Genomic DNA, 25,210 nt, shown 5'->3' on the forward strand with positions numbered 1-25,210 from the left:
ATTACTATCTCCAAAATGGCCCAATCCGATTTACCCAAATATCAAAAAATAAAACAACGGTCCATAGCATCAGCCTGTTGGAAAGGAAATGGTCAGCTATTCACAAATTAACCACGCTTTCCACTTACTATAACTAATAAGATTCCTTCGGGGAAATTCTGTAACAAAGCATAAACTAAAAATGGTAATGATTTTCATTACATCAAGTGTTAAAAGAGGACAGTTTACATGTTGAAATAAATTCATAGAAGATCTTGCTTTTTGTTGGTAGTGTACCAGTCAAAAATCAGAACTGCTACAGCTTCAAATTCTTCCTTTTTCCCTTCCCCCAGAATACATGCCTATGCTTTGGGCTTTTGACTTATGCATCAATAGTTGGCTTAACATGTAAGATAATGCTTTTCCAAGATTCAAATATTCCTTAGCTTTCCATCTAAAACTGTTCTCTGACTACTGTAGAAATCTGTTCCAGGCTTCCAGCCAGTGAATCTTTAAGCTGCCTGCAGCAAATGCAAGAACAATATCTTGTAATTAAGGAGTACGCTAGAATCTCAAATCACACCTAAACAGACTTTGACCCTCGAAAAGCTTAAAGCAGCAACTGCATGGCTCATGCACTGTGAGTGACAATAATTGACCATACTTAATCAAATGATAATACTCATTGAAGAAAAATCTATTATCCTTTCTGCACATCAACCAAGCTTGCAAATGTCAAATCTAGTTAAACTTTCCTTTAACGTCAGTGTAAGTTTATGTCGATACTTTTCGGCTTATGCCTAGTTCATTAGTGTGATTCTATTATGTTATGGGTAATAATTCATATGAGAACAACAGCAAGACATAATTTGACTGAGCTTATGATCAGTAAACATATAGATTAAGCAATTACTAGGAGATAAATTTGCTCCTATCCAATCAGAAAACTAAAAACCCATTAAAAAAAACTGCCTTATATCGCATAGAAATCAAGTATTTATGGCCTGCAGAGATTATTAATTTAGAGAAGAGGCTTAACCCAGAAAATATCTTATCCTATATAACTTAAAAACAAACCAGATAGCATAAAGAAGAGGAAAACAGATGGGGAACTGACATGTAAGACTTACAAAGAAGGATTTTTGTTGAATAGTTTCTATAAAAGATGGTGACTTTTGAAGAGATTTAACGCTGGTTTAGCATGAAAGAGGTCCCTGACACCATCCACCGGACTTTCCTGTATTCCCCTTAAAATTATATCAAAGGTACAAAACAAAGGATGGACGATGATTCGGTGTAGGCCCATTAAAACCACGCCCCAAATAAGTATTCCAACATCGGTCAACAAAAGTAGAAGAGCAAAAGGTTGGCAGCATGTTGACACGCTCTATAAACTGCGGGTGTTGGAATTTAGAACTGTTTTATTTGTCCCAAGTTTAAAAGGGAAGATTGCATGCTGTTATCACACGACTGCTACTAAACGCATTTCATTTTCATAAGATCGTCAAAGCCCAATTTTAAGGGTATGGTTCAAGCACCTACAGCCACCAAACCATCCATTTCAACCTTGTTTTGTTTTGCATATGAATATTATCTCAACAAAAATGTTAAAGCCTCTAAAAAAAAAATTAATAAAAATTAAGTGATATTATGTAATTAAGATGGTATTTAATAAAATTACTAACTATCATTAGATCAATTAATATATTATTAGAGTTGACACTTAAAGTTTACGAATTTAAAAAAATTTAGATGTTTAATAATTTTTTCAGTCAGATATATAATAAGATAGAAGATTTTAAAAATATATTAAAAATTTTAAAAAAATTATATCTAATAAATATAGATTTTATATTTTAATAGCTATAATTTCTTTTTTATTATTAATCTACCATTTTTTTATAAAAAAATTTAAAATCAAGGTTAAATGCCTCACATTCATATTATTTAGGATTCTTACATTTTCTAGCTTTTTAACATATAGGACTTCAACATTTGGATCTAATTTTCACAATGGAAAGTTGGAAAATGTTGGTTGAACTTTGCATTTTGACTCTTTGTCGAGGCTCATAATCATATAGATACAACCAACATGTACATTTGAGAGGCATATCATTTTCCTACCGTTACTGGAATTTTCAATTCAAGGCAAACTTTTTTCTTATTTCTAAAACCTTGAATTTTTTAATCTTTTTTTCATTATATTGTTTGGCAGAATATTTTTCTTTTTCCCTAAAGAAAACATTGCTCTTTTCTTTTTTTTCATAAAAAAATTCCCCAAAAGGGGAAAATTTTAGTAGAAATCATTGCTCAAAAGCATACCTAATTGATATTCGGGAATAATTTAATTCTATACCATAATAAAAAATATTAATCACACATCCTTCAAAAAAGGCAATGGAATGTCACCATCTATATCTACATTAATTACCATATAAAAAAAATATTAATCATACATCCTTCAAAAAAGGCAATGGAAGGTCACCTTCTATATTTACATTGATTAATCCCTAAAACGGTTTTGATATAGAAAGTTACCCATCATGCTTAAGAAAACAATAAATAAACAGGTGTACCATATTTAATAATTACCTTAGTTTTCAATCCCTAAAGATGGAATATATTTTTTGAAAGTTCATTATGGTTTTCAATGATAGGTACCGATACACATGTTTAGGTATCCATATGATGACACTAAAATGATCATAAATGCTAGTAACTGCATACTTGAAGGGAAGAGTAAATGGGCAAAACCAGGGCAAATTTTGAGAAACAAAATTAGTTTGGTTTGACTAAAGTCTATTTGAACTATCGATGAGATTAATTTTGATAAAATTAAAAATAATAATAATATTTAAATAATTACAATTAAAAAAAATTTATTGTAATTACAATTAAAAAAAAATTCATAAAAAAATTTATATTGAATGAATTTTACTAGAATTAATATTTGGATTTAACTAATAATGCGATAAACTCAACAACTACACCATACTGAAAGTGCAATGAAATCCAAACCTCCACTTAATCATTCAAATCTTTAAGCCAAATCAATAGTGCAGCATTGAAACCCCAAATCACCTGGTCTAATTTCCACTGAAAGATCTGATTATTAAAACTTGAGTTCAGCACTAAAGTAAAAAGGTTTAGTTTTGGTGGAAAAATTTTACCGCTAAGATGCTGCAGCACACCTTCACTAGATGGCAGCATAGGACATTATGTATTTACATTTAGAGCCAAGCATGGTAGCATCAAACAAGTTAATACCAAGAACAATTTCAGAACGGCTTCTGCATCTCCATCCAATCTTTTCCATTGCCTAGACCTAATCAGTCTGTACAGAAGCATGCTCCAAGATCAGAGAAAGATTGTAATACATAAGCCATTGCTCTAACAACTACTCCAGAACAGTTTACAGCAGTGCCGAAAAGGACCCTAACTAAGACAAATACTAGTGTTATTAGGAAGAATATAAACTGCTCCAGACATAAGAGACAACAACTGTAGGTGATAATGCTAAACACTGAACTTCGACCTAAGCCTTGTTTCCGTGTATCTACATTCAGAACGAAGTCCAAAACTAAAACGTCGCTTTTCCAATTCCAATTGTTTCCTCTCTCTCATGTCTATATGATTCTATAAAACCAATCATAAGAACTTATTTACAAGTTTTCAAATTCAAGACCCAGTTAAGCAATGCAAAGATTAATCAAACTCCACAATCCAGAAGAAATTTCATAACAGATGATATAAAATTTAACCAAACCGAATATGCATTTTGTAAATAGTTCAGCAGTACATAGAAACATTACATTCCTTTTTTTTTAGGGGGTGGGGAGGGCAAGACAAGAGAGACCACTTCTTTATTCTTCTACTATTACTTATTTATTATAGAGAGAAACACACAAGTCTACAGATGAAGAGACAAATCTACGTCTGCTGGACCTTTGTCTTCAGCATTAAAACAACTCTCCGGTGCAGAAATTGAATCATCAAAATCCACGAAGAGTGATAGCTCTTTTGTCTGAAGATTCTCTGGTTCCACAAGTGCAACGGGGGCAATCCTAGGTTTTTTTGATGCATTCGTTATGTCAGCATTCCCTGATCCATCAGCTAAGTAGGGCTTCTTACCTTCTTTGCAAGTCAACAAACTTCTTCTATCATATTGACCAACTTTATCCAGGGTTGAGCATGGAGGAGGACCTGAGAAAAGGCACAAACAGCAATAGATTCATTTAAGGCAGGCAACTGATATGACCCAAACCAAGGTCAGGGTTAGTTAAAACAAAGGTAGGATTTGGAAGATTACAAAGATTATAACCTTGAATGTTCTGCAAGGTATCTGCAGAGGATGTTGGCAAACCGTCCGGGCTAATCTGAAATTCATCAGTATTAAACTGACAGCCTCCATTTGAGCCCAAACATAATGAAGCATCTATAGGAAAGCCAGTGGCGACACCACTACCAGATGGAGCAAATGCAGCAGAAGACATAGCTGCATTGGCACCAGCTGGAACAAATGCTCTTGAAGCCAAACTGTTATGGTGATAAGTTGAACCACTACTGCAGCCATGTGAGAAGTCTGGAGACATGATAATCTGAGCTTGTGCAACTCCAGGATTGCTGCCAGTGAATTTGCTCCTACTTGCCTGGTTTGCTTCATTTGAGCAGAACATCATAGAAAAGTCAAGCGGAGGGGGTGCTCTAGTGAATGGAGTCGGGTTGTTCCCACCAGCTGATGAGTTCCGTTGGCCAATTGGTAGGGATGCAGGAGGATTCCTAGTAATGTCCATGGAATTACTGGAACGACCAGGATAATTCAAGGACCTCAATGTCTTATCCTCCTGATGAATCCTAAGGTGGCCACCTAGAGCTCGATAGTTGTTGAATACTTTGTTGCAATAGAAGCATGATTTAGTACCTGCTTTCTTCTCTGCATCTTCTCTAGCCAAAAGGAAATTCATGGTGGAAACTAAGAAAGGAACACACAATTCAGCTCCTTTCAATAAGAGATAGAAACTACAAAGCTAAAAGTAACCTTGAGATGGGGAAGAAGGCCCAGTTTCTTACCCCATTTTATAGCCCTTTCAGGGCGAAGAAACAAGTCATAGATATTAACAGAAATTAATGTAAACGACAATTACAATAAAAGCCATTTAAGAGAAAGCATAAATGGGAAAAAAAAGTTGCCATAAGAAAGATCCTATGCTAAAACCGCTTTAAAGCGGCCTTGTCCGCAATAACCCACATTTAGAATAGTAATAAATGGCCATGGAAAGTATCAAATCTTGCAAAACAAATGTCAAGACTACGTAGAAAGGACACCGACTATTACAAGGTCATGAAACAATCTGCACCTAATTTTTGAGTGTCAGTTAAGGGGTAATTTTGGAACATGGAGTAAAACATAAAAGGAAAGCGGGTGCATCCAAGGCCTGTTCTCAATGTCATAACTATGTGGCCCGGACTTAATATCAGTGTCAGACATTCTCATGTTCAACAAATATACATTCAATTTTCTTAATTTTTTCTTGATATTTAGACAGTCTTACCAAAAATCCAATGTCCATTCAAGGTATCTGATGTGTCTGCATTACTTAATTACAGGAAAGCGAAGAGCTGGAATAAAATAGGTCATGGTTGCTACATATTGATGCTCTAACAATACTCAACAGCTTCAATAATGTCCACTCTAGAATGTGCAAAATTTAGACTAATGATTTGATGCTCAATTTAAGTGTCAAAAAGGTGCATGTATCGTGCAGAGAATAGCAAAGAAATGTCACAAACATATAACTCTTAATGCATTGAAATAATAAAATCCAGTAAATATATGAGGCTAAGCTATATTATTATTATTATTATTATTATTATTATTATTATTATTATTATTATTATTATTATATCACTATTGTTATTGTTATTATTATTCTTGTTGTTGTTGTTGTTATTGTTGTTCTAAAGTGTTGCAACGAATCTTGTAGATCAAGTGCCCTTCAAGAGAGAGAAACAAAGAATGCACTAGCACATAAGACTAAATAGATTTGAATTTCTTCTTTCCAATTTTATACTATTTTCTTAAAATAGATTGCTTTTCCTGAAGAAAGAAAAGAGCGACCACTCCATACCAAATGCATCCAAGAGACGCCATATGACAGGCACAACAATCAACTCCTTAAGGCTGAGATTGCCTAAATGAGATTCTTATAAGATTTTTTTTCCCAATTCTTATGAAGGTCCTTGTCCTTGTTCTGTAACAAATGCAGATTCATACTATCCTTCTTAACACATTATTTTAGGAAAACACCAAAGTAGTACCAGAGAACATCCCAGATACAAACTCTTTTAACAACATTTCAATTAACACCAGTTAAACTTAAAACAAGGAATAAAAATAGAGTATACTAAAAACACATCCACTATATCCTCCTTTTATAGGTTAAATTTTACGTTTATCTGATGAGTTCTTGTGTCAAGATTTACATATCTTTTTCTTGAATGGCTGCTAACATTGAGTGAATCATGGGGTATGATAGCAACACAGAAATTCCCAGAAGAAAACGAGAAACATTCACTTGAACATAAAAAAGTTTTCTCAGTTTCTGTAGTAACCACTTAGAGACATCTATAAATCCTGTGACAAATAGATTGAAAGAGGGTAGAGTATGTTTTACTCAAAGGAGAAAATATGCACTTCTGCAAGATATTAATTGCACTAGAGATATTATAATCCACAGTGGAGTATACAAAAGTAAACTAATTTAAAATTTAACAGAAGTTATAACGAGTAACCTATGCTTTATTTGTATTAGGGTTGTGCAAATCACCACAAGTTGAGACAACATCTGGTTAAAAGGGTGTTGTTTCTTTAAGAAGCTAGCCACACGTGCCTGAAGGAGAGGAATCCTAATTGTAAAGCACCAAAAATTGATTCATTCACCCCCAACTTAACCACTTCTCTGTTAACTATTTACCAGTCGTTCAATAACTATAACTATTGTCTATCTCACTAAAGTGATTGTTGATATCATATTCGTTTTAATCTGATCCGCAATCACATTAGCTTTTTTCTCCTGTCCCCAGCCCTAGAACATCCAATAACTATCCAACATTATAACCCTTATACCCAGCAGCCACAACTAATTTGAATCTGTCATAAAATAATAGGAGAACAGCAAAGCTAGTGCACAATAAGAAGATGGGACGTCAGAAGGAATTAACTGTAAAACTAGATAAACAATAAAGCAAAATGGGCAAAGCAGATTTTGAAGATATCCATTTAAGAGTGGGAGTTAAATTGCTTTGACAGAATTTGATTAGTTTAACAAAATTAGATTTAGATTCCAACTGTAACTTAGTTACCAGAATAAGGATGGCCTAGGCATCAGAAGTCCCACTAAAAGAGGAACCCACAATTGATCATAGCTGATACCTGCAATAGTCAAAATTATGTATTGCAAAGATAAAGCAAGATTTAGAATTTTGGACAAGAAATTACCCACACTTATCCCAAAACTGAAAAATAACTCAAAACTTACTTGCAATCTTATTGAAGGGCACGCACCAATATATCATAAATATGCAAATAGGTTATTACAAGACATCTAATATCTAAAAAGATATTCAACACTTACCTTCAACACCTCAAAAAATCATACCCCATTGTTTATTCCCTTGAAAGTTACGGGGCATAGAGCCTTCACAATCAGATAAAAGGAGAAAAAAATATTTTGTATTTTTCCCTAACTAATTAATAACAATAGGTTTGTCAGGTTGGAATAAGAAGGGTTCAGCTTAGTTTTATTATAGATTCAATACGTAAATGATTTCCCATTAAACAAAAGCTAATGTTATGTGTGAAGGAATAAAAATATAAAAATAAAAAATAAAAACTCAAAATCCCATCATTTCTCTTCCCTGGAAAAGGCTAAAATTTTTTCATAAGTAGACAACTATAATTCTTGCAGCTTGTATTGCTAAAGTCCCTTTAGATATACAACAATGGAAAATTTCCACGAATAATAATAATAATAATAATAATAATAAAACTTCTCAAAAAGAGAACATCAAAAACCTTCACAACATATTCATGTTCAGCAAATAGATAAAGAAAACAATGAAATAAAGCTTCTTACCAGGGGAAAACTCTTCAAGACACGACATGGGTATTCCTTATTTTTCAAGTAAATGACATGCCCAGTTATACAGAACTGTTTGAGATATGGATAAAAAGAAAGAAAGCTAAAACCAGCGAGCATAAGAATTTCATTTTTCTTCTACACATTTTCTTTGAGGGCCATGGCCGATGAGGCCATTCATTTTTAAACACAGGTGGAAAATGGGCTTCCATCATGTTATTTGGACTCTTAGTCCGAAAATAACAGGCCAACAATTGGTCCTAGAATTTCACCACAACTCAATTTCACACCAAGTTTGGGGCTTAGGTTTTGCAGGCCGAACCCAGATTCACAACACTTAAAGCTTGGAACAAAATATTCTCCTCCTCTATTTTTGGTTGATCACTCTAGCACATTTGACTTTAATTTTATTTCTAAAAATCAACAAGATTTTCCTTTTTTGAATCTCTTAAGTTATCGTATGCGAAATTTATTTGCGTGAAGGCACCAAAAAAACACCTAAATTTTGGTGGAAGCAAATGGGGATTGGCAAGTGCAATTTCACCAAACATGATAGAAAATTATGTTTTCCACTATATCTAGTTACAATTCAAAGACTTTTTGTCTTTTTTTCTGATTCATTTTACTTTGGTGATGACCCCTCACCCCCCCACATTGATTTTGATGTGATATATGTCATGAATTTATTATGTGATTTATCCTTTCTTGAAAAGACATAATTTTGGGCACCTGCAATGAACCATGCACCGGATAATGGCAGTGGCACCTCCCTTTTCCCTCTTATATCTTCATCTGGTCCGTACCACCATAGCATTATAGCATGTGATGCTTTTTTTTTTTTTTTTCTTTTGGGTTTGGGCCATTGTTTGAGTTTCTTATAAGATATTTGTCTCAAATAGACATGTTAAATCCAATTTCTTAGTCTGCTTATTTTTTTTATTGTTGAAGGTTAGATACCAATTCACTTCAATTTTTTCTTATAAATATAAAGAATAAACATAAAAAATTAGATTTAAAAATTTTTTTTGGGGTTGGTACTTGGTTTTTGTTTTTCTTCATGTTGCTCTTTTGTTAGACTTAAAACAAGTTTATTTTTTAATATTTAAATTTTGATTATTAAAATTAAAATTTTACTATTCTATTAAAAGGTGTTCTGCCTGCCAGCCCAAGTTTTTTTAGATATTTATTTTGTAAGTCAATAATTTTTTTGTTTTGAATTTATACTAATAATTATGATAATAATCATCGGTATATATTATATTTATATTGATAAATAATTATATATCATAAAAAAATTTATTTATATCGATAATTAAATAAAATATTAATATAAATATAATATATTTTGATAATATTAAAAGTTTATTAAAAATTTTTTTTTTTATTGACGAAATTCGACCATTAATATAATCAAACGACAATTTATAAAAAAATTTTTGTAATATTTTGTTGCTACTTTTCTCAACATTACCAGCTATATAATCAAATAATTTAGAAATCGGAGCAACAATTTTGATTAAACAGGAAAAAATAGTTTCTTCGATCGCCAGTCGCGATTAAAACATAAATGAAAAAAAAATTAAACTAATCAATTAGGCTTTTGTCAAGAATATATAATTTAGATTGAAAGCGAAAGCCCTAGGATTTAAAGTTGGAAACATGACACGGTAGCTAGAGCTTGTCGGGATTGGGTAGAATTATTGTTTGAGTTGTGACAAATTTATAAGAATCGAACTTTCGATCGTACAATTTGGAATGTCTTGTAGCTAAGGAATGGTGCCCTTGACGTGGACTAGTCGTACGGTGATCTACCTGGGTTGTAACTTGGCTGTTTCAGATAAGCTCTCGTCTGACTTTGGATGACTCTAACATGGTATGTGCCTTTTTTCTATGGAGTGCAAGAATCTGTATAACACACATTTTTCTCCAGGAAATTATGTCAGGTTTTGATGAATGGCAGCATGGGTCACAAATATGCATGGCTAATACATGCCGGGCATATGCTAAATCATGTATGCATGGCTAATTAACCCTCTCGCTATCTATTATCAAATCCTATTATTTTTCTCAAATGCATACATGATTTAGCATCCTTCAAATATTTACCATGTTAAGAATCAATAAAGAAGAATAGAACGGAATGGATTGAACAAATTTTCAAAACATTAAAAAAAAAAAATTGCTGAATTTGTTTGACTTTCGAGTACTTCAAACATTGTTGATGGGTCGATCAAAATCAATCTGAGCGGAATTCTGATAGAAATTTACCTACCCTTTTGTCGCAAAGTAGTATAAATATATACTTATCTATTTCCATAGACCTACTTCTTGAAATATTGGAACTTTGAAGATACCTCTTTTGTTTATATAAAAAGGGAAATCATTAGTCTAAAATGTGTTTCCCATTGCAATTAGAAGCGTAGAAGACCAAATGCTATGGTTCATGCATCAGGACAAGGAAATCTCTTGGACACTTAACCAAGAAAGCAAAATGAAGAAACATGGAATATATATGGAGATAGAAAAGTAGTACTCTAGTTCTATAACAAATTTTAAGGAATAACGTGCCAAACTCTTGATTGGAATATTGCGTGATTCTTTCAAACATACTTATCCTCACATTAGATTCCACCTTAAATCATGAAAAAACTAAGAAAAAAAATCTTTGCAGCCACAGGGATTTGATTTTGTTCCATTTTCTTTTGATTAATGTCCAATATTATTTATAAGATTTATATTTGATGTACTATTAGTATATAAATTTTATATAATGTTAGTGAATTGAATTATATTATTTTATTAATTAAATAAATAAGATGATATTATCTTATTTATAAATAAATTTTTTTAAAAATATTAATTTTTATATGTTTATTTTAAATACTGATATTTGTTGCGCCTGAAGCAATAATCACAACAATACAGAAGCAATAGACAACAATCAATAATCAAATGCGCAGGAAAAATAAAGCACTCCAAGATTTACGTGGAAAACCCTCCAGTGTAGAGGGAAAAAAAACCACGGGCCACCAGAAAAATCTTCACTATCAAATAATAGTTATACAAAGTTCTTCTCTAGCTAAAACTAGAGCTAATCAACCACTAGAGAAACAATTGGAGAAATCTCACCAAATAAGTGACTCAACAAATACACCCTGGATTTGTTCCTAGAGAGCTTCAAACCCGATCTTCACCGTTCAGAATGTAAAACTCTGAATCATAAACCTCCTGACAAGGTTCCAACTCAATCAGACCACGGATCGACTTCCGTTCAACCAACTCTCCCTTCTCCTTTTTCTCTCTCTGCTTTTCCTGGCTTTTCTTCTTTCTCTGCTTGGTTTTCGACACACACACAAAACAACCCCACCTCTTTTTTTTTATTAAGTAGCTAGGGCTCTGTGTAAAATAAAAGATCAAGGCCCATGGCCTTTACTTGGTCCAAAACCACTTACATGGGACTGGACCCCATTTTCCTAACAATCTCCCCCTCCAGCCCCATTAGGAGGAGATTCATCACCATAGCAGTTTCATTTGGAACTTACCTTGGCCAGGGAACTCATTCCGGCCAAGTTACTGCAAAGCTCAAGCTTTTCCCTGGGAAGTATCTTAGTCAACATATCTGCCACATTTTTATCAGTATGGACTTTCTTCAATAGCATCTGCTGTTCTTCAATCACTGAACGTAACCAATGATATCTAACATCAATGTGCTTTGTTCTAGCATGGTACATGGTATTCTTACTCAAATCTAAAGCACTCTGGCTATCACAAAATACCACATACTCTTTCTGATTCAACCCCAATTCAAAAAGAAAACGTTTCATCCAAAGCATTTCTTTACATGCTTCAGTTGCTGCAATATACTCAGCTTCTGTAGTTGACAAAGCAACACACTTCTGCAACTTAGACTGCCAAGATACAGCTCCTCCTGCAAAAGTGAACAAATACCCTGAAGTAGATTTCCTACCATCAAGATCGCCTGCCATGTCAGCATCAGTAAACCCTTCTAGAATTGGTTGTGAAACTCCATAAGTCAAACACATTTTTGAGGTACCCCTCAAATATCTAAAAATCCATTTTACTGCTTCCCAGTGAACCTTCCCTGGATTAGAAAGAAATCTGCTCACTACACCAACTGCATGAGCAATGTCAGGCCTTGTACAAACCATAAGATACATTAAAGAACCGACTGCAGAAGAATAAGGAATACTAGACATAGCTAGTTGCTCTTCCTTAGACACTGGACAAGATTTCTTACTTAGATGAAAATGGTTGGCAAGTGAACTGCTAACTGATTTAGCATGTTGCATGTTGAATCTACCAAGCACTCGTTCAACATACTTTTCCTGTGACAACCACAGCTTTCCAGCTCTCCTATCTCGGATAATGTCCATACCAAGAATCTGCTTTGCTGGACCTAAATCCTTCATATCAAAGGACTTAGACAATTGTTCTTTCAACCTGCAAACCATACTAGCATCTTGTCCTACAATCAACATATCATCAACATATAATAATAGGATAATGAAGTTACCATTAGGGAATTGTTTAATATACACACAAGAATCTGCTGCTGTTCTTTTATAGCTATGACTCATCATAAAAGAATCAAACTTCTTGTACCACTGTCGCGGAGCTTGTTTCAAGCCATACAAGCTTTTCTTCAATTTGCAAACTAAGTGCTCTTTCCCTTTCACTTCAAAACCCTCAGGCTGATTCATATAAATGTCTTCCTGCAAATCACCATGCAAAAATGCAGTTTTAACATCAAGTTGCTCAAGCTCAAGATTCAAACTAGCTGCCAATCCCAGTACCACTCGAATAGAACTCATTTTTACAACTGGAGCAAAAATCTCATCAAAATCGATGCCTGGTTTCTGAGAAAAACCTTTTACTACCAATCGAGCTTTGTACCTCACTAGTTTGTCACCATCCTTTTTCAACTTGAACACCCATTTATTCTTTAATGGCCTCTTCCCTGTTGGAAGTTTAACAAGATCATAAGTACCATTCTTTCGCAATGACTCCATCTCTTCTTTCATTGCTTTTAACCAGTGCTCTCTATCCGGAGTAGCCTGCACATCTTGAAAGCTTTCTGGCTCCCCTTCACTGGTAACTAAAATAAAATCTGAACTTGAATACCTGGTAGATGGCCTGCGCTCTCTAGTAGATCTCCTGGGCTGAGACTCTACATCACTTGATGCCGAAGGTAGCTCCCCCTGCTCAACACTCTCAGGTAGAGAGGATTGCTCCCCCTGCTCAAAACTAATAGCATCTGGCTCATCACCAACTATGGCTGGCTCATTCATATCCCCAAGTTCTGTTTCTGGCTCATTTTCACCATCTGTGGCTCTTTCCTGTGAAATCCCTGTCGGTGTTGAAACATCACACTCAACAGTAACTCGTGTAGTCTTCTCATTTTTTTCAAGATCTGCTATGGTTTCTTTTTCATGAAAGACCACATCTCTGCTTCTGACTGTCTTTCTCTTTACTGGATCCCATACCCTGTAGCCAAATTCCTCATCACCATATCCTACAAACACACACTGTGTAGCTTTACTATCAAGCTTTGACCTCTGCTCTTTTGGTACATGCATGAATGCTTTACACCCAAAAACTTTTAAGTGAGAGTATGAAGCATCTTTTCCTGTCCACACTCTTTCTGGAATGTCAAAGCCCAAAGGAACTGATGGTGACCTGTTAAGTAAATAACAAGCTGTGTTGACTGCTTCACCCCAGAATGGCTTTGGTAATTTTGCCATCCTCAACATACATCTGACTTTTTCCACAATGGTGCGATTCATTCTTTCAGCTATACCATTATGCTGCGGTGTTCCAGGTTCTGTCCTCTCATGCCTGATCCCATGCTTTGAGCAATACTCTTCAAAGCTTTTAGATGTGTATTCCCCACCATTATCAGTTCGAATACACTTTAAGGGTAACCCTGTCATCCTTTCAACCATGGCATGAAATTTTTGAAAATACTGCAGTACCTGACTTTTATATTTCAACATATACACCCAAATCTTACGTGAAGCATCATCAATAAAAGTAACAAAATATCTGCTACCACCTAATGACTCAACCTCAATGGGACCACATACGTCAGAATAAATTAATTCCAATCTATTTTCTTTTCTCTGAGAACTTTTACGAAAAGAAACTCTATGATGCTTACCAAACAAACAATAATCACATGAATCGAGAGACATACCTTTGGTCAAGGGAATGAGAGAGTGCCTTGCCAAAACCTGTAACCCTTTTTCACTCATGTGTGCCAGCCTCCTGTGCCACAAGTTTGCTGAAGCATCATTTTCAACGGTATTTACCTGGTTACCGTTCAATTGCATCCATGTCTTATACATTGTGCAGCATAGTTTTCCCTTTGCAACTACCATAGATCCTTTGAGAAGCTTCCACTGTCCATTCTTTTGTCGGCTTTCATATCCCTCCTTATCAAGGACATTAATAGCAAGCAAGTTCATTCTCATATCTGGAATGTGTCTGACATCCCTCAAAGTCAACATGCAGCCTGTACTAGTTTGTACACCAATATCACCAATCCCAACAATCTGCGACACACTCTTGTTTCCCATCTTGGTACAACCAAAGTCTCCTGCTTTGTAAGTTGTAAACAACTCTCTCTTAGGAACACAATGATATGCCGCTCCTGTGTCAACTATCCACTCAATGCCGGGATCACTAACATGATTACAATCACCATGTGTACAAATCAAAGTAACTGAATCACTATCTGAATTCACTGCTGCAACATTGCCATCATCTGAACTCTTGCCTTTCTCATCTTTTCGCTCTTGCTTTAAGATTCTACAATTTCGTTTTATATGACCAGCCTTACCACAATGGAAACACTTCACTTTACCTCTAAACTTAGATTTATGTTTAGACTTACAAGTTGCAATCTTTTTAACAAGCATAACTTTATTCATACCTGTTTTTCTCTCATACAATGCTGCCAATTTTTCCCAAACAATGTGAGTATCTGACTCCTGCGCTACATGATGAAGCACGCTGATATCAACCCATTTTCTGATTGTAGCCAGCGTCTTTCTACCTAGCTTCTTCCAGCTTTCATCTTTCATATCTGCTGGTTTAGCCGAATCACCCAATACTGGCTCATACAAATCTTTACAGTATAGATGATCCTCCATCATAGGCTTCCAAATTGAATAATTCGATGCTGTCAATTTTATCATGGAACCTGTATCACCCTCCATGATCTCAAACAGAATTTACTTCTATCCTGGGTTGCTTCTGTATCGATGTCTCAAAATAACCCTCGCTCTGATACCACTTGTTGCGCCTGAAGCAATAATCACAACAATACAGAAGCAATAGACAACAATCAATAATCAAATGCGCAGGAAAAATAAAGCACTCCAAGATTTACGTGGAAAACCCTCCAGTGTAGAGGGAAAAAAAACCACGGGCCACCAGAAAAATCTTCACTATCAAATAATAGTTATACAAAGTTCTTCTCTAGCTAAAACTAGAGCTAATCAACCACTAGAGAAACAATTGGAGAAATCTCACCAAATAAGTGACTCAACAAATACACCCTGGATTTGTTCCTAGAGAGCTTCAAACCCGATCTTCACCGTTCAGAATGTAAAACTCTGAATCATAAACCTCCTGACAAGGTTCCAACTCAATCAATCGGACCACGGATCGACTTCCGTTCAACCAACTCTCCCTTCTCCTTTTTCTCTCTCTGCTTTTCCTGGCTTTTCTTCTTTCTCTGCTTGGTTTTCGACACACACACAAAACAACCCCACCTCTTTTTTTTTATTAAGTAGCTAGGGCTCTGTGTAAAATAAAAGATCAAGGCCCATGGCCTTTACTTGGTCCAAAACCACTTACATGGGACTGGACCCCATTTTCTTAACAATATTTACTTATCAATGAGATTATACCATATAATTTATTGAAAATATATAAAATTTACATACTAAACAATGTATCAAATATAAACTCTTATTTATATATATATATATATATTTATTTGTTATCATTTTCTATTCATATTTCAATTAATCAAGCACTTTTTTTTTTTGCATGAACATGCTTCTTCATGCTTATCTATTTGATTAAGCTGACACCTATATGGTTCATGATGAGGATATATCTTGCATAAAGAAAATAATTTAGAAATAAGCAATCCTGATTTTGACTACTCTAATCATTATATATATATATATATATGCACGTTTCAAATGCATCTGCAAGATTTGCACAATAATTTTTTTAATGTTTATATATTTTCTCAAGATAATTTTTTGTTCTGTTAAAGATTTTGACACCCAAATATTTGATTTAATAATTGAAATATACACTTTTTTTTCTATTCAAAGAATTAAATTCAAATAGTAATCCTAATATAAAATTAATGTATATTAAAAATTTCGCATTTCATATGCTAGCACCAGCCATAGAAAACGACGGCAGCCAACTTCATTTGTATAATTAGTGGTTTAATACCAGGGTAACGTCTAGCTATTTATTATTATAAGTAGTTTGAAGCAAATAAATTTGTCCTTATTTATCTATATGCTCTAAAGGATCATGGAATCTAGCTATAGTGACTCCTATTACCAAGAAACCTTTGAATTTATATACCTCAATGAAGCTATATAAATTTATAGAACTGACTTAGAAGCTGAAAAACATTCATCAAGGAATCTAATTCTTATGTTATATATTCGAGCTACAATCACAGTTCTTTTATAACTTCACAATTCTTCAAACTTAGCTATTGTATATTCCTTTAAAATAAAAAATTTGCTAGTATATATTCAACTTAAACGAGGGGCAATTATGGCCTTAACCAGGTTATTGCTCGGCAAAATCCCGCATTGAAAATTATCATTCCTTTGCTAACTTAACAGTTCGAATATTATCGAAAGAATAGAAGCTTCTTATTCTTGATATTTTTCTTCTAACATGAGTTTATGAGAAGCAATATTGATAAAACATTTATGCCCAGAATTTACTCTTCATTTTGGTGATTGATAGACAACTCAAATCACGAGCCATTATTGAGTCCAAGTGTCATTTCATGAGATGGAATAATTGTCCTCATGTTATGAAGCCACCTGGTGGATTGACAGTGTCAGACGCCAATAAGATTATGAGATGAGTTGCGAGCATGCTTCATTGGTCAGTGAAATGTCACTTCTTGTTACAAGTGGGATGCACCAATTTTTTTTTTCTAGCAGGTCGATTATAAGGCAGACAATAGATCATACTCGGCCTTCCTCTCTGGTCTTTGATTTCTTACTTGAATAAAGTAGAAGCTTCAGTACAAAAAGCAATTCGTATAACAGTTAATCAAAATTTATTTATATATTGCGAAAACAAGATTTTTGTAAGTTTCTAATATTTAAAATAATAAAAAATTAGACGAATATCATGTTTATAAGTTATATTTATTAAATTAAAATATATTAAATATCATTATTTGAAAATAATTAATTAAATTACATTTCAAATTCAATAATTTTGCTTTTTCTAAGTAATGTCTGATGGGATTATAATATATTTTTTTATATATTTTATAGTTTATATTTTATATGTTCGTAAAATTTTTGGTCCGTAAGTTCTTTTTCTGATGGTGCACCCAACAAGCAACCTGTCATTGCGCCTAAGCGATGGCAGGGGGACCCCATCCCGCATCTCCTAGGGAAAGTCTTTCAAGCAGCAAATTATTATGGGCATTGGTTTTGGAATGACCTGAACATGCTGTACCTGCCGCGACAAATTTTCAACAACTTGCATGAAGTGACATGATATTGCTTCAAGCAAAAAGAAGCACAGTGAAGGCTATAAATAACCTAGCTAGCTGTTGGCTATCACCATCTCTGCCTCTAATAAATCTCATCTCTTACTTAAGCCTTTCATTTTTTTTCAGCATTACCCAACTTGCAGGCAGGGCCTTTGATACAAATTATTTGATGTGATTTAAAAATTGTATTTTATAGCCTGTTAAATTTAGTGGAATTGATAAGTATGAATGTATGTTAAAAGAAGGTTTGTCATTTATTGCTGCTGTATTTTGTTTTCAGGCTCATATTATAGAGATAAAGTTAATACAACCGAACATCAGAATTGGAGTTATTATTATAACCAACGGACGGATTCTTTGTTACTTGCAAGAAAGAAAAAGGAAAATGATTTGAAGTGTAACGTCCAACGTGAATGCATGGGACGTCAATTTCTAATTTTGGTTGTGTTTTCGTTTGGTTTTGCAAATTGTTTGGCTTTCAAAGTTACAAGATAAACTATAAGGACATTAAGCATCTCATATGGCATGATTTGAATTTTTTTTTGGAAATTAAAACAAAGAATATTATTAATAGGAAAGTGTTATGAAATTGTAGCCAAATCATTAATTAATCAAAATTTCGGTAAACTTCCAACTTTGTAATGAATCCGACAAAATGATTGATTTTTTAAAAAAAAAAAACACATGAACAGAAAGAAAATTTTCTTACATAACATATAAATTATCTAATTTATTTAAAATTTTATTATATTTTCATGGACTATCAAGAACTCTATATAATGAGAGATTACCACTTTAAAGTAATTTTTTATTATAATCTCGAATAAAATATTAACTTGACTTCAGCCACATTCGAAAAACCTTAAGAAAACGGTCAGAGATTTCAGCCCAGTTAATTTGAAAGAGAAGATAAACAAACGACAACCTTCACAGTCCCTGATGACATGATTTGCACCTAACTCGATATGATTTCTGTTGTTAAGGTCATTGTCAATTGTCATCATCACCTGAGAATTTCTATCATGCTATGTACCGCTAAATTGAAATTTATATGACTTTCAAGTTAATAGAAATTTAACAGTATATACCATTATATCTTCCAACAAGAAGGCAAGTTTCATTGCTGTCTTGTTCTGAATATTCTCCTCCATCGCTTTATTTCTTGGCAAATCAATAAAAGAATGATGTTTGCTGTTAGATCCCACGTTTCACACCTTCCTTCATATATTTATTAATTAGATCTAATGATTAGATTACAACACCAATTTGTGCAGCTCTCCATTATAGTTTAGATGGCTAATAGTTTTTTTTTTTCTTCAAAACTGAAATAGCTATATTCTTCAATCAATTAATTTCACATTTTTATCAAGCTGGCTTGTTCAAATTGTGATAAATGTAAATTTCCCCTATTTATAGATACATGATTTTAAGTTGAGTTTCTTTCATGAACAACGACATAACAATTTTTCCATGTTAGCTAGAAATTATCTAAAATTATTTTTGGACAACTAATCTATATATAGCTAGAAGATTTGCTTACGTTAATCTTTAGCAAACCCTTTTTTTGAAAGCAAATTTTTCTATAACTAAACGATAATATTTTTTTATTATTTGAGACTGTCAAGTTTATTTTTTGATTATTGAAATTGAGAACCGATCACTCTACCTAATAATCATTTACTCAATAATAATCATTTCCTATGTCATCCATATAGTCCGGAAGGCTTATAACTTAGTGATGATAATAGATCGGGTTAGGATGTGTTTTTGCTCACCTCGAACTCGATTCCATTATATATATATAAAATTCAAATCCGATTCGACCTAATAATTTTTTTATTTTTTTTATTTGAATCCGACATTGTATAAAATTTTATTTGACTAAATCAGACCCAAAATTAATAAAATATTATTTTTAAACATAAAATATTATTTTTAAATATAAATATAAAATAAATATATAAATAATTAATTAAAAAATAATTTATATATATATTGAATCGGATAGGGTCAGATTTATCTAAGATCTAACCCCGACTCAATCCTGAATTCTTCTTTATATTACCTGATTTAACTCGACCCGATACCTAATTTTTTTTAAAAAAATTGACTTTAAAAGATCAAATCAGGTTGAAACCCATCAGATTCGGATTAAATTACCTTATCTAGTATAACTTGCCAATAGCCATTTAAGTTTAGTTAGGCAATTAGATTGGTCAACTTGAGTGGCAAAGATTAGACTCCTAGCTTTGTATATATGAACACGAAGAAAAGATTAGTTAATTAAAAAAATTAATTAAGATAAGCGTGGCAATGTCCAATATTGCAAGTAAAAAATGCGTAAACTTCCAAGATGTTTTCAACATTGTTAGTTGTTACTATTAAGAAACTTCATTTCTTGGTTGTTGAATTTTGTTAACTTATATATGAAGATTGGAAGATGAAAAACCTTGATATAATCTGCTTTATTTATTCTTTCAAATGAAGTTGAAACAGATATTAATAAAAGAAAAGGATCACGAAAAGGGTACTAGAGAATTAAGCTGTGTATCCCATGGTTTCATTTATTATAGAATTAATACACATATTTTTCTAGCAATGGTAATGGAGATTTAGATGTATTAATATAAAAAAAAATGGTCAGATTACTGCAACAAGGATCAGATGCATGGAGAGAGCAACAAAAAAGAGCATCTCTGTCTGGCTAATTTATAAAAAAAAAATCGCGCTCAGCCGGTTTTTGGGAGTCATACATGACATTAGCAAAACCATTCCATTTATAATAATCAATGATTGCAAGTTAAGCATATATAAAATGAAAGATTAGAGCGAGGATGGCTGTAATGATACTAGGGTACTAGCTAGAAACTCCTTATCATGAAACTCAGAGAGAGAGAGAGAGAGAGGGGGGGGGGGGGAGTAGGGCAGATCCCTTTTAATTTGTCTAAGAAAGGATAAAATCTTCATTATAAAACATTTGCCACCGAAACATGAGAATCTGAACAGATGTACAATGTTGTATACAATTAAAGCACCTAGCTTTCACTTGCTCCCCAATAAAGATGTAATTAATTAAGGATATTCAACTGTGTCTTACATTTAAATATATAGAAAGTTGAAGAAAAATATGCCCATTAGGCCATTATTTCCATCCTTCTTTGTCCGATGGCCCTCAACAGCTTCTGAATTTGATCTTGATATCGGATCACGTTCAAAAACTAAAACAGGATAGACACTGAAGTCCAAAGTTTTTTTTTGCTCTAAAAAAAAATATCGGGGCATATATTTTTTTTTATTAACCATAATGTATGAATCATGGACATGAGAAAATATGAATTCATGATTTCTGAAGAGGGTGAGGTGTGGGGCTAACTAGTGATGTGACCAAAATTTTGGTGGAAGAAAGGGCCACTGTGGATCGACTGGTCTGCCGATGGAGCTCCTAGAAGAGGGAGGAAGGCGGAGTCAGACTATACATATAACGAAGAAAAACTAAAGTACTAAAAGAAAGAAAGGCTTAATAAGCAACAATTTAAAAAAACAAATATTAGAAAAAAGGAAAAAGTTAGGGGTGCTTGTTTGTGGATAGAACTTACATAAAATTTTATTTAAAACACAATTTAATAAAAAATTTAAAACGATAGATATAATTCAATGCAAACATTAAAAATATGTAAAAAAAGATTAAAAAATTATTTATAATTTAAATTTGATAAATATTTATTTAAGAGTAAAAATATCAATATTTTTATTAAAAATATTTATTTAAAAATATATATTAAATTTTATTAAAATTTTTTAATTTTATATATTTAATTTATGTAATTAAATCTATAAATTTATCAATTTAAATTTTTAATTTTAATTTTATTTACTTATTTTAATAAAAAATTTTATGAACTTGACATAAAATATTTGTCCTTTTTTTAACTCTTTCCCTAATGTTTCAACGGTAGACTGATTTGATTTTTCACTCTTTACCTTTCTGTGGGAATAAGTTTGTCTCTGACTCTAAATGTCACTGTCATTGGTTCCTAATTTTGGGAGCCTCTGCCTTCCAATTATAGCTCAAAGCCTATACACTCTGTGAAGCAAATGTTTTTGGGTTGACCCCACAGGTTGATGTGTTTTCTAGAACCAAGTGCGCATTGCCCAAATCAACCACGTGGTCTTCCCTTACATGTCCGAGGTTGGACCTCCCATTCAAACAATTCCCATTTTGTTTAACCCATCTCTATTTATGGACAAAATTTACAAAAAGAAATTTTTTTAATGTAATTTATAATTAGAAAGCTAATTTAACAAAAATTTTAATAAAAAAATTTAAATTAATAAATTAATAGAGTTAGATGTGAATTTTAATAATATATAAAAATTTATTAAAAATATTATTTATAATTCAAATTTATCTATATTTATTTAACAATAAAAATTTTATTAATATTTTTATTAAAAATATTTATCTAAAAATATATATCAAAATTTATTATATTTTTTAAAATTTTATACAATTTATATAATGAAACTTTTTAATTTTTTAATTTATCAATTTTTATTTAATCATTTTTAATAAAACATTTTACGAATTTCAACTAAAAAATTTCGTTGAATCCTTTCCCCTCTATTTATACCTCCATTTTTTCTTCCGTTTTCCGCAAAGCTCACTCCATCTTCCATCTTGTTTCTCTTCTATCCTATATGCTTTCTTTTCCAAGGGAACAAGCGGAAAGCACTCTCTCTTACCCTCTGTTTTAGCATTCCGAAAACCAGAAAAACACATCTTCCCTTTAAAAGCTATGGCTTCTTCCACAGCTGCTTGGGCCAAAGCCCAGATTTCCCAGCCTCTTTCCTCCTCCTCCTCAACGGCAGATTTTGGCTGCTTTCCAACATCCATCTCCAGGAAGAAACCGCAGCTCAACAAAACAATCAACAACATTATTCACTCATCAGCTTTTCACTCACCTTCGCTTCTCCATTTCCCAAAACAACCATACCAAAACCCCATAATCCCCAGAGAAGACACCTCCGTAAATGAAAAACCCAAAACCCACCACCTGCCACAGTGGAATCTCCTCCAAAGAGCTGCAGCCATGGCCCTTGACATGGCTGAAAACGTGTTGGTGTCACGCGAGCATCAACACCCACTTCCTAAAACCGCTGACCCACGTGTGCAAATATCCGGAAACTTCGCCCCCGTCCCTGAACAACCTGTCAAGCAATCTCTTCCCATCATCGGCACCATCCCTTCTTGCATCAACGGCGTTTATCTCCGCAACGGCGCTAACCCTTTATTTGAGCCAGTTGCAGGTCACCACTTTTTTGATGGTGACGGCATGGTACATGCCGTTTCCATTGATAATGGCAACGCCAGCTACGCTTGTCGTTTTACAGAGACGCAAAGACTTTTACAAGAAAAAGAATTGGGCCGCCCCGTTTTCCCTAAAGCAATTGGTGAACTACATGGCCACTCAGGGATTGCCAGGCTTTTACTTTTTTATGCGAGAGGGCTTTTTGGCCTTGTTGATCACAAACAAGGCACTGGAATAGCTAACGCTGGCTTAGTCTATTTCAATAACCGACTTCTAGCTATGTCCGAAGATGATCTTCCTTACCAAGTACGCATCACTTCCTCAGGTGATTTGGAAACAGTTGGAAGATACAACTTTGATGGTCAACTTAAATCCACAATGATTGCACATCCCAAAATTGATCCTTTTTCCAAGGAACTCTTTGCTTTGAGTTACGATGTTGTCCAAAAGCCTTACTTGAAGTACTTCAGGTTTTTACCTGACGGTAGAAAATCGCCTGATGTTGAGATTCCTCTATCCGTGCCAACTATGACGCATGATTTTGCCATCACTGAGAATTTCGTGGTGATCCCTGATCAGCAAGTGGTGTTCAAGCTACAAGAAATGATTACCGGTGGGTCTCCCTTGATTTATGACAAGAACAAGAAGTCACGGTTTGGGATTCTTTCTAAAAATGCAAGTGATTCTAAGGATATCATATGGGTTGAATCGCCTGATACTTTCTGTTTTCATCTATGGAACGCTTGGGAGGAGCCGGAATCGGATGAAGTTGTGGTGATTGGTTCTTGCATGACACCTCCAGACTCTATTTTCAACGAATGCGACGAGAGTTTAAAGAGTGTATTGTCCGAAATTCGGCTTAATTTGAAGACAGGTGAGTCCACGCGCCGCCCAATAATCTCAGAATCGGAGCAAGTAAACTTGGAAGCTGGGATGGTGAACAGGAACCGGCTTGGAAGAAAGACACGGTACGCTTATCTAGCCATTGCTGAACCATGGCCAAAAGTGTCAGGATTCGCCAAGGTTGATCTTTTTACTGGGAAGATAGAAAAACACATTTACGGTGATGGAAGATATGGTGGGGAGCCATTTTTCTTGCCTGGAGACGTCCATTGTGAATCAGCTGAAGATGATGGCTATATTCTTTCCTATATTCACGATGAGAACACTTGGAAATCAGAGCTTCAAATTGTGAACGCCATGAATTTACAGCTCGAAGCCTCAATTAAATTACCTTCCAGGGTTCCATACGGCTTTCATGGAACGTTTATAGAGGCTAAGGCCTTGGTCAATCAAGCTTAACTAGACGTAAATTAAGTTCAAAAAATGAAAAAAAAAAAAAAGAAGGAAAAGTTTATCGTACAGGGATATTTTTACCAGAGGGATGGTTCAGAGTACAACTCCCCGAATGCTCCTGGAAATTTATTTCTTAGGTTAGATAGATATAGGGTTCCCCCCCCCCCCCCCCTTGGTTATAGGTTTCAAGGAACCAACTTGTAGCTTTCTAGCACGTGGCTATAGAATTTGAGCTCAGCTGGTTTCGTTTCCTTCGTTCATGTAATTTCATCTGTGTTAGTTAAGTTTCCACCTCTACGTTGTATAGATAATAAATATTTACAGTTTTTTTAATTTGTAGCTTATGTAATATTTTTATGAGATGATGTCTAACACATTTAAAATATAATTACTGTATACACTTGAGTTTGCCCCCATTCTAGTTAATGCTTATTATTATTGGGTTCAAGCTTGTGCATGTTTTCTTTTTCTATCTACTATTATTTTGACTCTCTTTTTTCCCTCTTATCTGCAAATATAGGAGAGCTTTCTGGGTCAAAAAGCACATGATACGGTTCCATGGTCTGTTGAAGACTTGAAGTGATTAAAAACTTTAAAAGAAAAGCAAAAGACAAAACTATCTGAGAGTTTAAGATAAAGAGATCCAATTATGATTTTAAGATTACTTCTTAATTAAAATTACTACG

The 25,210-nt window shown here is 33.7% G+C and overlaps 2 protein-coding genes across 4 annotated transcripts; one reads left to right on the forward strand and one right to left on the reverse strand.

The window, feature by feature from the left end:
* Positions 1-3,701: 3,701 nt before the first annotated feature.
* On the reverse strand, positions 3,702-8,270 carry LOC111280405 (uncharacterized). Of its 3 annotated transcripts, none has more exons than XM_022867756.2 (4): positions 8,115-8,270; positions 7,342-7,411; positions 4,301-4,951; positions 3,702-4,182 (listed from the first exon to the last, which is right to left on the reverse strand). In XM_022867756.2, the coding sequence occupies exons 3-4, from the start codon at positions 4,941-4,943 to the stop codon at positions 3,890-3,892; spliced, it is 936 nt and encodes a 311-aa protein (XP_022723491.2). In that variant the 5' UTR covers positions 4,944-4,951; positions 7,342-7,411; positions 8,115-8,270; the 3' UTR covers positions 3,702-3,889. The 3 variants fall into 3 exon arrangements, with proteins under 3 accessions (XP_022723491.2, XP_022723492.2, XP_022723489.2); XM_022867757.2 differs by lacking the exon at positions 8,115-8,270 and adding an exon at positions 7,614-7,747; XM_022867754.2 differs by lacking the exon at positions 7,342-7,411 and having other exon boundaries at positions 8,115-8,267.
* A 14,282-nt stretch (positions 8,271-22,552) lies between these two features.
* Positions 22,553-24,972, forward strand: NCED5 (nine-cis-epoxycarotenoid dioxygenase 5). Its single transcript, XM_022868414.2, has one exon. It carries the CDS (start codon positions 22,716-22,718, stop codon positions 24,528-24,530), a length of 1,815 nt encoding a protein of 604 aa, XP_022724149.2. The 5' UTR covers positions 22,553-22,715; the 3' UTR covers positions 24,531-24,972.
* Positions 24,973-25,210: the final 238 nt, after the last annotated feature.

This window comes from Durio zibethinus, chromosome 28 (genome assembly GCF_047325235.1).
Source record: "Durio zibethinus cultivar Kanyao isolate XHJ-2024 chromosome 28, ASM4732523v1, whole genome shotgun sequence".
NCBI lineage: Eukaryota > Viridiplantae > Streptophyta > Magnoliopsida > Malvales > Malvaceae > Durio > Durio zibethinus.